General features: G+C 35.9%; 1 protein-coding gene across 3 annotated transcripts in view; it reads right to left on the bottom strand.

Moving 5' to 3' along the window:
- The window catches only part of FEZ2 (fasciculation and elongation protein zeta 2), a 62,335-nt gene that overhangs the window by 28,252 nt on the left and 20,721 nt on the right, over positions 1-13,362 (bottom strand). For all 3 annotated transcript variants that reach the window (XM_027850530.1, XM_027850531.1, XM_027850533.1), the window contains exons 3-5: positions 9,555-9,671; positions 2,098-2,239; positions 751-1,019 (exon numbers count right to left, since the gene is read on the bottom strand). In XM_027850530.1, coding sequence (XP_027706331.1) covers positions 751-1,019; positions 2,098-2,239; positions 9,555-9,671 — 528 coding nt within the window. The remainder of the gene's footprint in view (positions 1-750; positions 1,020-2,097; positions 2,240-9,554; positions 9,672-13,362) is intronic.

Here is a 13,362-nt window from a genome sequence, read left to right as displayed (position 1 = left end):
GAAGAGCTGGTTGGTCCTCAAGCAAGCATTTTTACTCTCAAAGCAAAGTTGGTTCTTCTTGACATATAACAGACAATGCTAGTGAGTGTATTGGAGTATCTCAAAATGGTTCCAGGAGTAGACACAGTCAAAGTGGAGCAGGGGTACGGATAATAAGAACAACTACTTAAGGAAAGACAGACTGCAGTCTCATCAAAGGAAACTGCAGGACTGCTCCAGAAACACAGAAGAGCTAGGAAAAAGGCTCAGGTGTTAATGGTGCCAGCAACTCTCAACCTTTTTCCACTGTGAGAGAACTAAACTGATTTACCAAGTGTGTTATGTGGGATCTCTTCAAGTGAAATCATTTCCACTAGCAAATGCTGCCTCATAATACATTTTAAGTATAAAGACTAACTGAAATTATGAAACAATTGTGCATTTTTTAGATTTTAAAAAATGTGCTACCTCCCTAATGATGCTTCTTGGATTCTCCTTCCTTCTCACCACTCTCACTCATTCCTATCTTAACTTCTCTATGTTGGGTTCTCCAGTTGATAATCTCACTAAGAAAAAAGGGTTTTGTACCAGCTATGGCATCCCTCTGTGACAGCTGGTTTTACTTTTTGTTTCAAAGTAACAAACTCCTTCATATTTATTACTTATAGCACTCCTGTGGTTTCAGAGTGTCATGAAGTATTACTGACTTAATCCATATGTAGTCAGAGATGAATATCCCTTATGAATATGAGGGCCAAACACCTCACTTACTGTTCCAGGCATATGACTTTTCTCATTCTTGCCATTCTGTGGGCTGCTATTTTTCAGCTTCTTTTTCTTTTTTGCTGTTTCTTTATGTTCCTTCTGTTTGTTTTGAACTTCAATAAGGACAGAAATAAAGCTGTTTTTCACTTCCTTTTCAAACTCTAGCTCATCTCGAAGAGCCAACTGTTGAACCAACTCTTCAGAGTAATCTTTGATGGCAGTCTCAATTTCTTCTAGTAGTTCATTTAATTCACTCACTGAGAGCCTTTTTACCCCTGTAACCAACCACAAAGTACAGCACATTAAGATAAAATGATTTCCAAAGAAAACCATACTGTGTTTTATGCCAAAAAGCAAAAGTGATTAACAACAATTAAAATAATTGTTCATTTTTCTGGGGGAAAGGGGCACTTGTTTAAATTTCTGGTTGGCAGTCTTTAGCAAAAGCCAGGTGGCTTGTCAGACAAGTATGCAGATACATATAAAAAAATTAGTTACATGTCTAAGCCAATTTTTCCCATGCCTGGTAGCTCAGCTGAGAAGTACAAAAAGAGGAGAGAGTTGAGGAAAATACCTGTTGACAAGAAACCACAAGTAATTCAACAGAAGCCAGTTTTAGGGTAATAAATACTAATTAACTACATGTACCCAGAAATTCTCAATTCCCCATGAGTGTTTTTTTAAGGATGGGAGAATAAAAGAAATCACTGAAACTCCTGTATGAAAGAAGCCCAATTACATGCTTTTTCTCTACAGTTCCAACAGCCATTACATCTCCCCAATACACAGCAGGCAGAGAAGAAATGACAATAACAATGATTTATCAAACCCGAGCCAAACTAGAGCAGTCAGAGGAATTCAGTCACTCTATTGCATCACAGTTCATCTGTATGTTGGAGTCATATCCAGAAACAATGATCCCACTACTCAGCATGATATTAAGATAATCCAAAGAAAATTATCCATGAAATTTTTTAGTCCTGTATTCCTCAAAATATACCTCTGTCCAAGAAACCAAACAGCCAAGAAGAGAGCTAAGGTTCTCAACATTGCCTACTCCATTTGGAAGGTCAGATATATAGAAATAATTAGTTGAGGTTCTAGGTAATCAGCACCTAAATAATCTCAAGCTGGTTATACATGTTTAGAAGCTATTCAGATTAATAAGTTATTAAATTACATTATGTCATTATTTTATGTATTCTAACTATTCCAATTATGATTCTAAAATATCCCAGGAGTAATGACAGGAGAGTACTTTTAAAGATAGAAGAGCTCATAGATCAAATCTATAAAAACTATTTGACAAGGGAAAAACAGTTCAAAGATATAAATTTAAATAAGGTTTCTTACTCTCCTCATAACTGCTTGTACTAGATCTCTTAAGGGTTTGAATTTCCTGGGAAAGCATGGAGAGACGATCTGACTGTGTTGGGGTTTCATCATCTTCTGGATCAGGTGATTCTTGCATCATTTCTTCTATTTCTTCAATAACCTTCAAAAAAGATGTTTTTAATTAATATTTATTATTTTCATATGCTATTATTAAAGATATTTAATTAAAAGATGCATTATTAACTATAAAGTAAGAAAAAATTCCTATAACGTACTTAAAGAGAGATTAAAGTGTAATTATAATAAACTCTCTGTTATTCAACACAGTGACTGATATACAATGTTATGGTTAATCATATATTCTGACTGAGAATACAAAACATATAGGAAACTCAAAAATATAAGACTAAGAACCATTGTCCAAAGGAAAACTGGCCAAAAGATGTGGGGGAAAACAGCTCTCAAAAGAACTGCCAACTAGTAGTAACTGTGCGACCTTGTCAAGTCACTGAGCTCTGAGCAGTCACAGTGTTCCAAGGAGTTGTCTAAGACCACGAGGTGCTGGAAGAGCAGATGTACTGGTAGCAGGAATTTCCTCACTGGGAGTTCCTTGTACCAATGAAATTATAGGCCTAATCACCCTTACCCATATCATTAAGAAATGAAACTCAAATCAAAAAAACTCTGAGGTTTCATCTCAAACTAGCAAAATTATTAAGAATAGTAGCTAGCACTTACATATGACTTTAAGGTTTACAAAGCACTTTATGTATGTTATCTAACTTGATCCTCACAACTCTGTGAGGTAGGTACTCTTACTGGCCCAGTTTACATTTGAAGAAACTGAGGGTGAGAGAGGTAGTAACTGCCTAGAGCCAAACAGCTAATATGTCTGAAATAGGATTTGAACTCAGGTTTTCCTTACTCCAAATCCGGCCCTCAATCCGCTCTGCCAGTTACTGACGCTGTTTTGATAAAGATGACAAAGGACAGGAATAGTCAAGGTTGGAGGGGCTGTGAAAATATGAGTATACTAAAGCATTACTTATGAAGATGTGAACTGACCAAACCATTCTGAAAAAAATTCTGGAATTATCCTTTAGAAGAGTGACAAAAATATCCATACCCAGAGGAAGTCAGACAGAATAATCCCATATGTACTGAAATATTCATAGCAGCACTTTTTGTGGTAACAAAAAACTAGAAACAAAATAGATGTCCACTGTGGTTCCTGAATGTAATGCAATCTTACTGCATCAGAGAAATAAAGATATGAGGAATTCAGAGGAGCATAAGAACACTTAAATAAACTGATGAAGAAACAAAGTGAGCAGAAGCAGGAAAACAATATACACACTAAATACAACAACGTAAATAGAAAACAAACCAAAAAAGGAAACTGAAGGCTGTGTAATTCTAATGACCAAGCCTGACCCCTGGGAAGAGATGAAAAAATGTAACTCCATGCTCTCTTTGCATAAGTAGGCATCTATGGGTGTCGAACACTGTACATACTATCAGATTTGCTGAACTGCTTTTTTTTCCTCTCTTTTATTCTTTGTTAAATGTACTGCTCTCTGAATAAAAAAGAGGGAGACATATGTAGAAAAAAAGGGGTGACAAAAACAAAAATCAAAAATTATTTTTATTAAAAAGAGAGAATAACTATATACGCTATTAGTGGATTACCAGTTTTCAAAAATTAGAATACAACAAGATGCACTTAACACCAAAATTAAAGTAAATATAATGTAATCTTTCTACAACAACTCAAAGAACACTTTAGAATAGGCTCCAGGTCATAATTATGAACATTGGCATACATGTGCCAAGCTGACAGTTAATAAAGTTCTGGTAAGAAAAAAATTCTAAGACATACAAAATTTACAACATACTACAATTTAATATTCATCAATAAGTTCTTAGGACAACTCTAAAATTTTTACAGCTATAAGTGATCTTAGAGACCAATGGGATATGGCCCAAGCCGAGACCTTTGTCCCTTACCCCAAAAGGAATTTGGGTCCCATTTGTCTAAGGAATTCTCCTTGAATTCTCCCACTAGATCAAGGAGGTCTCTGGCATTCCCCTGAGGCTATAGTTCCATCAACTGGCCTTTTGTTATCGCCTAAATCCAATCTCCCAATTCTGTTACCCTTAACCTAGCCTAGCCTTCCATTGTCTAACCTCCCTATGGCCCCTAACTACTTCCCACCCTAGACCCTATCTAGACCCCATTCTCCACCTCCCAGTCACACCCATCAAGATCCTTCCCACAGTCTTTCTGTACATAAGGTCTACCTTGTCACCATTAAGGTGCTCAGATTCTTACAATCTAGTTACTGCTCAGATTCCTTAAGAGTTTGGCCAATAAGGCAGATTCTTAATAAGCCCTGTCTTTGGCTGAAAGATGGTTTGGGTCGAATTCTTTCAGGTAGGACCTGCGTGTCATGATCTCGGGGTTCCAGCACCCCTAAATCTGTACACCTCATCAGAGACCATTTAGTCTAGTCTAATCCATCATCTTACAAAAGGAAATATCTATGGCTATTCATTCAAATAAAAACAATTAAAGTATTCCAACAACATGAATGCAAAAAAAAAAAACCAAAAAAACTCCTTTCAAATAAAACATGATAGAAGTTCCTCTGGAGCAAATTATCCCCTTAGCAGCAAAAAAAAATTTTTCATTATATATAAAATGTGAAAAACACAGGGACACAATAAATTTCCTCAAGCAGACACACTAAAACAAGATTGGGAATCATTTTCTGCAAGACTTATAAGCATATTTATAGCTCATAACAGAACTCAAACTTAAAAATCAATTATTTGCTATTATATTTTAAGGTAAGCATGAAGCTCCCAACATGATCACTTCTGCTCAAACTCTTAATATAATATTTTTGTCCTGCAGTCTACCACTGAGGCAAGACATAAGAACTTAGAAAAATGTCAAAGGAGAGCCACAAAAGTTATACAGATGTTAGAAAATAACATTTGGGGAGAGGATTCTGGGAAGATGGCACAGTACAACAGAAAATACCAAACTCAAGATTTTTTAGTGGCTCAGAGCAAACACAGAGCAGTAGGGGTGGAAAAGGGGTCCTACTGGGACAATCAAGAAGATCCAAAGAATTGGTCCCAGTGAATAGTAAACACCTCCAGGCTAGGGACCACTTAAACTGTAAAAGGCAAGCCCTGGGGTTAGCTGGGTAGGGAGGCTGCCTCAGCCTTAGGCATAGGAACTTTTACCCCTGGGACAGTGAGGGAAAGATGCTGAAAAGGAACACTAGACCCTGCAGTGCTGTGGAGAAGCTCCTAGGATGAGAAAGAACCAGCAAATGCCTGCTGAGTGCAGAAGCAGTGGGGCCATGATGCACTGGCTGTGGGCACTTAAAAGAGGCTGGAGATCTTGGTCTGGATTCAAGGTCAGAGAGGAGAACTGAAGGAGGATCTGAGGCCAGAGGCACCATCCTCCACACCTCAGGACTAGAAGGGATTATAAAAATTAAGCTATTTAAAAAAAATGCACAGGCAAAGGAGAAAGAATCCAACCATAAAGAGTTATTATGAGAATAGAGAAGACTGGGGTTAGTCTTCAGAGAAGGATAGTGAAGCAAAGAAACTCTCTTCTACCAATGTCAAATGTTCACCTGCCCAAAAAGAATTCATAGAAGAGCTTTATAAAGACTTTAAAAATCAAATGAGAGAGAATGAGGAAAAACTAAAAAAAAAAAAAATCCAAGACAAACAAGAAGATTATGAAAAGAAAGTCAATCAATTAGAAAGGGAGATCTAGAATTTCAAGAAAGAAAATGACTCCTTGAAAATCAGAATTGGGCAAGGGGAAGCCAGCAAAGTTATAAGAGATCAAGAAATGACAAAACAAAATATAAGAAAAACAACTGATCTGGAGAACAGATCAAGAAGAGAAAACATAAGACTACCTGAAAGCTATGATTAAAAAAAAAGAATCTTGATACAATAATACAAGAAATAATTAAAGAAAATTGTCCTGAAGCATTAGAAGAGGGAAATTGAAATAGAAAAAATCCACCAATCACCACTGGAAAGAGATCCTATGAGGAAAACCCACAGGACTATTATAGTCAAATTCCTAAACTCCCAGCTCAAGGATAAAATATTATGAGCAAGAAGAAAAAAAACAATTTACAAATGCTGAGGTTCAGGGGTGCTGGGACCCCAAAACATCAAGAGCAAAACAGGCAGGTCCTGCCTGAATGAATTTGACCCAAGCCTTCTTTCAGCAAAAGACAAAGTTTATTAAAGATCTGCCATATTGGCCATTCTCTTAATGAATCTGAGCATTTGTAGCACTAATGCAAGAGGGCCAGATTTTGAAGAATCTGAGCACCTTAATGGAGACAAGATGGATCTTATATACAGAAAGACTGTGGAAGGGATCTAGGAGTGGTCAAGTAGTTTGGGGTGACTGGAGGAGGGGTCTGCGAGAAGGGGTATCAAGAATGAGGTCTAGATAGGATCAAAGGTGGGAAGTAGCTGGGGGCCGTCAGAAGTAACAGACAATAGAGGGCTAAGTTAGATTAACGGTAACAGAGAATTGGTAGATTGGGTGCAGGCTAAAAGGAAAGGCCAGTTAATAGGATTATAGCCTCAGGTGAACCCTAGAGACTTCCTTGATCAAGTGGGAGAGTTCAAGGAGGGTGTTTCCAAACCCTGTACCCCATCATTCCCCCCTCAAACAAATTAGATCCAAATTCTTTTGGGGTAAGGGACAAAGGTCTCAGCTTGGGCCCATACCCTGTCACATATGATGGTAACACAATTAGAATCACACAAGACCTAGCAGTGGCGACACTAAAAGATGGCAGATCTTAGAATGCTATATATCCGAGAGCAAAAGAACTGGGCTTCTGGCCAAAAATATCATACTCTTCAAAAATAAGCACAATTCTGAAGGAAAAAAAATGGACATTTAATGAATTGTCAGACTTTTAGGATTTTGTTAAAAAAAAAATCTGAACTTAACAGAAGATTTGACATACATGAGCCAAGAGAAACATAAGGTACATACTAAAGACCAATTACAAGTGACTCAATGAGGACAGACTATTTACTTTTTATATATATAAAATGTAAAATGTACATTTAAGATTGTTATTAGTAACTAGGTAGTTCATAAGAAAAATTGGGGTAGACCTAAGTATGATATGACTTCAAAAAGTAAAACCATTTAGGAACAACTAAAAAGAGTAATTATCTTATACAAATGAGGTGTGAGAAGAACCCATACAGAGAAATTAGATGGGGGAGGAGGACTGTTACATCTGGAAACCGATTTTCATCAGGACGCAATACATATACATTTAGAAGAGTATAAAAGTCTTCTAAATTTAGAAAGAAATACTAATGGGGGAAAAGCATATAGCAGAGAACCAAAGAAAACCTACATGGAAGCAAAAAAAAAAGATGGACAGCTTTCAACACAATGTATAGTATTTAATGTACAGGCTTTCTTGAAATGGAAATTTATTGCTCTATAATTTGAATCCTCTCTTACGTTCTGCTGTGCAGATGACATTTTTTCTTTTCTTATTTTATATATGTTTTAATATTTAAGTTTATAATATATTTTTTTCTTTTCTTATTATGTATTTAAGTTTTAGTATTCAAATCTAAAATAAAAAAAGATTAAAAAAAGAAAATAATATTTGTGTAGAAAGGCTATTCAAGGAATTGCAATTATTTAAACAAGGGAAGTAAAAGAAGGGAAGAAATCTACGGCAAGTTTAATATTCTCCAAGTTTATGAAGGTTAAAATATAAAATATTATCGTCTACCTCCATTAAGGGACAAAATAGGAATAAATTAATTTAATTTGAAACAAAAGGAATTACATTAATTAGACAAAGAAATTTTGCCATGATTAAGCATTGCTAAGTTTCTAACAGGTTACTTTAAAAGGGATGTGGAAAGCTGTTCTAAAAATCTTAAAATTAAGGTAGACTGTGAAATGGTTTAAAATTTATTTGCAAAAAAAACCCACAAAATTTAAGGTCATATTTAGTCCTGTAATCCTTATTAGTTTTCCAGAAAGCCATTTCAGGTGAGATTAGATAAATGTATTTTTTTAATCAATTACCTTTTATCAATTATTTTGCTTTCATTATTCACTTTCTTTTCAGGTCCAGACCTACATCTATTATCAGTGTGTGTAAGGATAACCTAGAAGAAGAAAAACATCTAACCATTATACTTCCTACTTTCCTGTAAGAAGTTCCCAAAGTGGGCAATACCACCCCCTAGGGGGCACTGGAATGATTGAGAGGGTGGTAGTAGCCTCAGGTACAACTAGGGTAGGGTGGCGATGAATAAAAAATAAGGCAAAGTTGGAAGCATAAGGGAAGAACAGAAGAGACGAAAATTTTGAAAAACCATTCATACATGTTTCATCTGTTGTGCAACAGAGTTAAAGTAATAGTGATTGCATTATTTTCCAAATAAACACACAAAATGCAAGTTACAACCAATCAGCAGTCAAGTCCACTGACAAGTTTTAACAAGCAAATGTTGGCAGATGAGCATGTCATGTATTGTCCAGAAGTCCAGCATGCATCAGCAGGAATATGTGCATGTCGTGACTTGTTTATAATACGATACTATATAGTTACATGATGCAATATTGCATCATCAAAATTTCAAGACAGGAAAAAAAAGCACAAATTTACAATAAATTATTAAATTTAAGATGCGTCATTTAAAAAAAATTTATATTTTTTTTTGAAATGATGCAAATTTCCCAAAAAATTGTTAAAGGGTTAAAGAAAGTAGATTTCCAGACAGGCACTAAGTAATTTTTTTTTTTTTTGAAAAGGGGATTGTAGGCCAAATAAGTTCAGGAACCTCGGATATAGTCATCCCCTCAATGACCTCTGCTATTTGGTCTAAAAGGCAGAATAGTAGAATTCATATACTCAGTAACCATGGCAAACATGGTTTCAGGAAAAAGTCTTTGCACTATATTCTGATACACAACAGAAGTGGGAAGAGTATGTAGAAAATGAAAAAGCTTTGTCCAGCTGGCTCACAATGCAAGCAGGACCGGCATTCTGTAACATTCCACAGAAAATATTCACTTATTTCAAAAGCATTGAGTCTATATTTCTGACTCATGATGATGAATTTTATCCAAAGTTTAATCAAACTGAATATTCATTGTAGGTTTATTGTAGTTTATCTACTTTTCAGTAAAACTAAGCAGTACTCATAATCTAGGATTCTAGTGTCAGTGCCAGGAATGCTATAAAATTAGACCTTCAATATGAAAGATCCCACATGGTACCTTATTTTCCTAATTTTAGCTTGGGAAATAAGCACATTTAAAAATATATGAAAATAATTGAAGTCCAACAACTAATCTCCTAAAGAATTCGTTGAAAATCATGTTCAATCTTTACTTTGACTTTTACTGACAAATATTTTCTTCATACCTGATCTGCTGTGAAAAGTGGTTCATCACTGATGCAGGAGACTATAATCGAATGCATATCCAGTTGTTCCCTCAACTCTTCATCATCTGAGGCATCAAGAATCAAATTGTCATTTATCTAAAAATAAAAACACAAAATAAAAAATAAAATCTTATAGGGAAGAAGTAGGAGAATGAGCCAGGAAGGAAAACATTTTCCCAGCAATTCTCCATTCAGACGCAGGAACATATGAAATGAAGTTGAATTGATTCAGAGGCAGCATTAGCCTATACATTGTGTTTGTACTTCAACATGAAGAAAACACATACTAAAACTGTTGATTTGAACTCCAAGAGGAAATAAGACAAAGAAAAAGAATTGACCGCTACTAATGGGGAAAAAGAAATATGTTGTGACTAATACAATAATAAGAGTTCAAAGACAGACAGTTACAGTTATTTTGTGTAGGAAGTGTATAGAGAGTATGAAACTAGATACTTGTAAATGCATGTCATTATACAAATATTAATTCAAGGGAAATAAACTCAACAAGCCAAAACCTTATGTCTCCATCTTGTTGCTTTGGGACTCATTCAGTCTTTTTGGATGAGCCTTTCCTCTCTCAGGAAAGGATTTCTCTAAATTTCAACAAGTCTCACAATGAACATTACTGAAATTAACAGAAGCATTTACCATCAATCATCTAAAACAAAGATATCAAACACACTACCCACAATACTTTCAGTGCAAAGCTGGAACCAGATTAAAATGCAAATAGGAAATATTGAACAAAATAAACTAAAATGCAATAAAACAAAGATAATATAAATTCCTCTTTTCCCCCTCATGCCTCTCTCCCAATCTTTAATATATTTTACTAAATGTATGAATCAAAAACTGACTAAAGTTGGCTTGTACATAATTCTAGTATAAGTGAGTCAGCTAACCACCATTAGTGGAAAGATCCAAACACTATCCCTATTCTCCCCAACTTGACATTTTTAATTCAATTCCAGTCCTATCTCATGATCATTTCTTGTACATAGGGTCCTCATCAATGCTCGGTTCATTTTGTGATGAATCTGTAAATTCTCATTCAGAAGTACTAAGAACATACCAAAATCTGTTCTAGAATGGAATCCAAAACTTAAATCAGCCACAAAACTAGTCTGGCCTTAAAGGCAATAATCAAAAGTAAAATATTTATTTGGCAGTTATAGTAACCCATAGTTTAACCAAACAAACCAAATATTACCTATATCATATGTTGTTGTTACTGTTGTTCAGTCACGTGTGACTCTTCTTGACTCCATCTGGAGTCACGAACCTCTAATACCCCTCTTATATCCTACCCATTTTCTCTCCTGTAGTGGCAATAAGGAATAGAATATCATAGCACAGGGTGTATGCTGGTCAAGATGCTTTGCAATCAGTCTATCAATATAAGCATGTTTTTTAGACATCTTTAGTACTTAAAGGATAGTAAATAACTTAACTCTGATGCCAAAATTTCCTAAAAGTGGTGACACCAAAAATTAGAATCATTTCCATTATGACCAAACCATCAGAAATAATGATCCCATATCACATTCCCAGAGAATGAGTGAAATGGCTCCCTCCCCCTTATTCCACACAAGGTTGGAATATTCTAATTTCTGGAATTCTTTCCAGGCTTTGCAAGGTAACCTTGGCTGTTATGGGTGTCATTATTCAGCATAAATGTTCCTTTATAATTGCCAAGCATTTCCATTATCAAATCCTTTGCCAGAATTATAGAGAGAACTGGTAGTGCTGTTTCCCTGAATGAAATTTAAGAGCCACCAAACGGAAAAAATGTACTCATGTAAATGCCTGGAATGTACCAGTTGTCTTGCTCTAGAAACAACCCATCATTTTATAATACACCATCTTGAATTTTAATTATGTAAAAACTGAAACTGAAATTCAATATGCCTTGGCTTTTCCAAATGACTTTTCTCACTTTAGAAAATCAAAAGTCCTTCAATGACAGGGATTCAACTTATATACTTTTCTTTTCCATAAATGTTATAATCCTAAAGGTTAGCAAACATCAACATTACAGCTTCTTTCAAAAATCAATTAATATGGCTAAGTTTAACAATTACCTAGATGCCAATGGCAATTAAAATTCCTCAGGCCACTAAGTTATTTGGCTGAATCAGACAAAAGACAGAGAGATTATGGGAGTTGAAGAGCTTAAAGATCAGGGAGACAAGGGTGTTCAAAGCAAGATGAGGTTGGAGTAGATAAAGAGTTTATGAGCCAAGTACTAAAATCATTAGATTGTAGGGAAGAAGGAAGACTGATATCTGCAGATGACATGAAGAAGGATCTGGACAGGATGGAATAAATTTTGAAGAAGAGAGGTGGTTGTTGAGTGAAAGTGACAAAGAAAATGTCTGAAAATGGCAATAAGGAACAAGAAATACATCAACTTTTCCTCCTGGCCCTCTCTGTCTAATCTTGTTGTTCAGTCATTTTCCAGTTGTGTCTGACTCTTTGTGACTCCTTTTTGGGTTTTCTTGGCAAAGATACTGGAGTGGTTTGCCATTTCCTTCTCCAATTCATTTTACAGATGAGGAAACTAAGGCAAATAGGGTTAAGTAACTTGCCCAGGGTCACACAATTAGCGTCTGAGGCTAAGTTTGAATTCAGGTCTTCCTGACTCCAGGCCCAGCACTCTATCCACTTTGTACCTAGCTGCCCCCACTCTGTCTACAGATGTGGGGAAAAAAAATGAATAATAGCCAGCCTTAGAGAGGCTAGCAAGACATGTGATGACCTGAGAAGAAAGGCAGGTTTCAGGAAGTGCATGCATATGTGTATATATGCATACATATGCATAAATGTATATAAGTCATCTGCATAAAGTTGACAGTTAAATCCATGGGAGTTTATGAGGTTACCAAGATCATGAAAGGAAAATGAAAAGAGGGCCTAGGACAGAATCTTGGTGAACATGTATGACAAGCCAGCAAAGGAACTGAAGAGCAGTCAGGCAATTAGGAGAAGAACCAGTGGAGAGGAGGGTCCTTAAAGTCCAGAGGAGAAAGTATCCAGGAAAAAGTGGTCAACAGTGCCAGTGAAGCATGAGTTTATTTTTCTTGAATTAATATTTGTACAGTGACTTGAATTTCCAAGTATCTAGTTTCATATTCTCTATACCAGTGAAGAAAGTTGGGGAAGTGCCAATCTTCATCAGGAAGGATGAAGACTGAGAAAAGATCTTTAGATTTTGCAATTAAGAGATCATTGGTAAATGTGAAGAAAGTAGTTTCAGTTGAATAAGGTCAGAAGAGAGACTGCAAAGAGCTAAGGAGTGAGTATAGACAGTTTTTCAAGAGTTTGGCTGAGAAATGGAGGAGAGATACAGGATGGTAGCTTGAGGGAATGGCAGAGTTTACTAAAGTGCTTTGTTTTGTTTTAAAAGATGAGGGAGATTTCATCATGTTTGAAGGCTGTAGGGAAGAAACAGAAACAGAGCGACAGACAGAGAAAGAGAGACAGAGAGAGAGAGGGAGAGATTGTGCAAACAACCTTCTGGTGAGGATAGGAATGGTTGAGATCAAGGGTATGTTATCAAGCATGTTAGCCTCGGAAAATAGATAATGAACATCTCTTTGTCAGGGACTGGGAGAAAATAAGAGAGAGAGGGAGATGATGTCAAGGAATTTTGAGATAAAGAGAAGGGGGGAAGCAGGAGCTCATGTTTAATGACCTCAATATTCTCAATAAAGTAAAGAAGTAAGGTGCCCAGTTGAGAGAGGGAGTAGAAGATATGATAAGCTTTGGAATAGCTTGTGTGGAG

This window comes from Vombatus ursinus, unplaced genomic scaffold (genome assembly GCF_900497805.2).
Source record: "Vombatus ursinus unplaced genomic scaffold, bare-nosed wombat genome assembly UNPS02009062.1, whole genome shotgun sequence".
Classification (NCBI taxonomy): domain Eukaryota; kingdom Metazoa; phylum Chordata; class Mammalia; order Diprotodontia; family Vombatidae; genus Vombatus; species Vombatus ursinus.
Note: the sequence above shows the minus strand (reverse complement) of the source record. Positions and strands in the feature narration are given on the sequence as shown.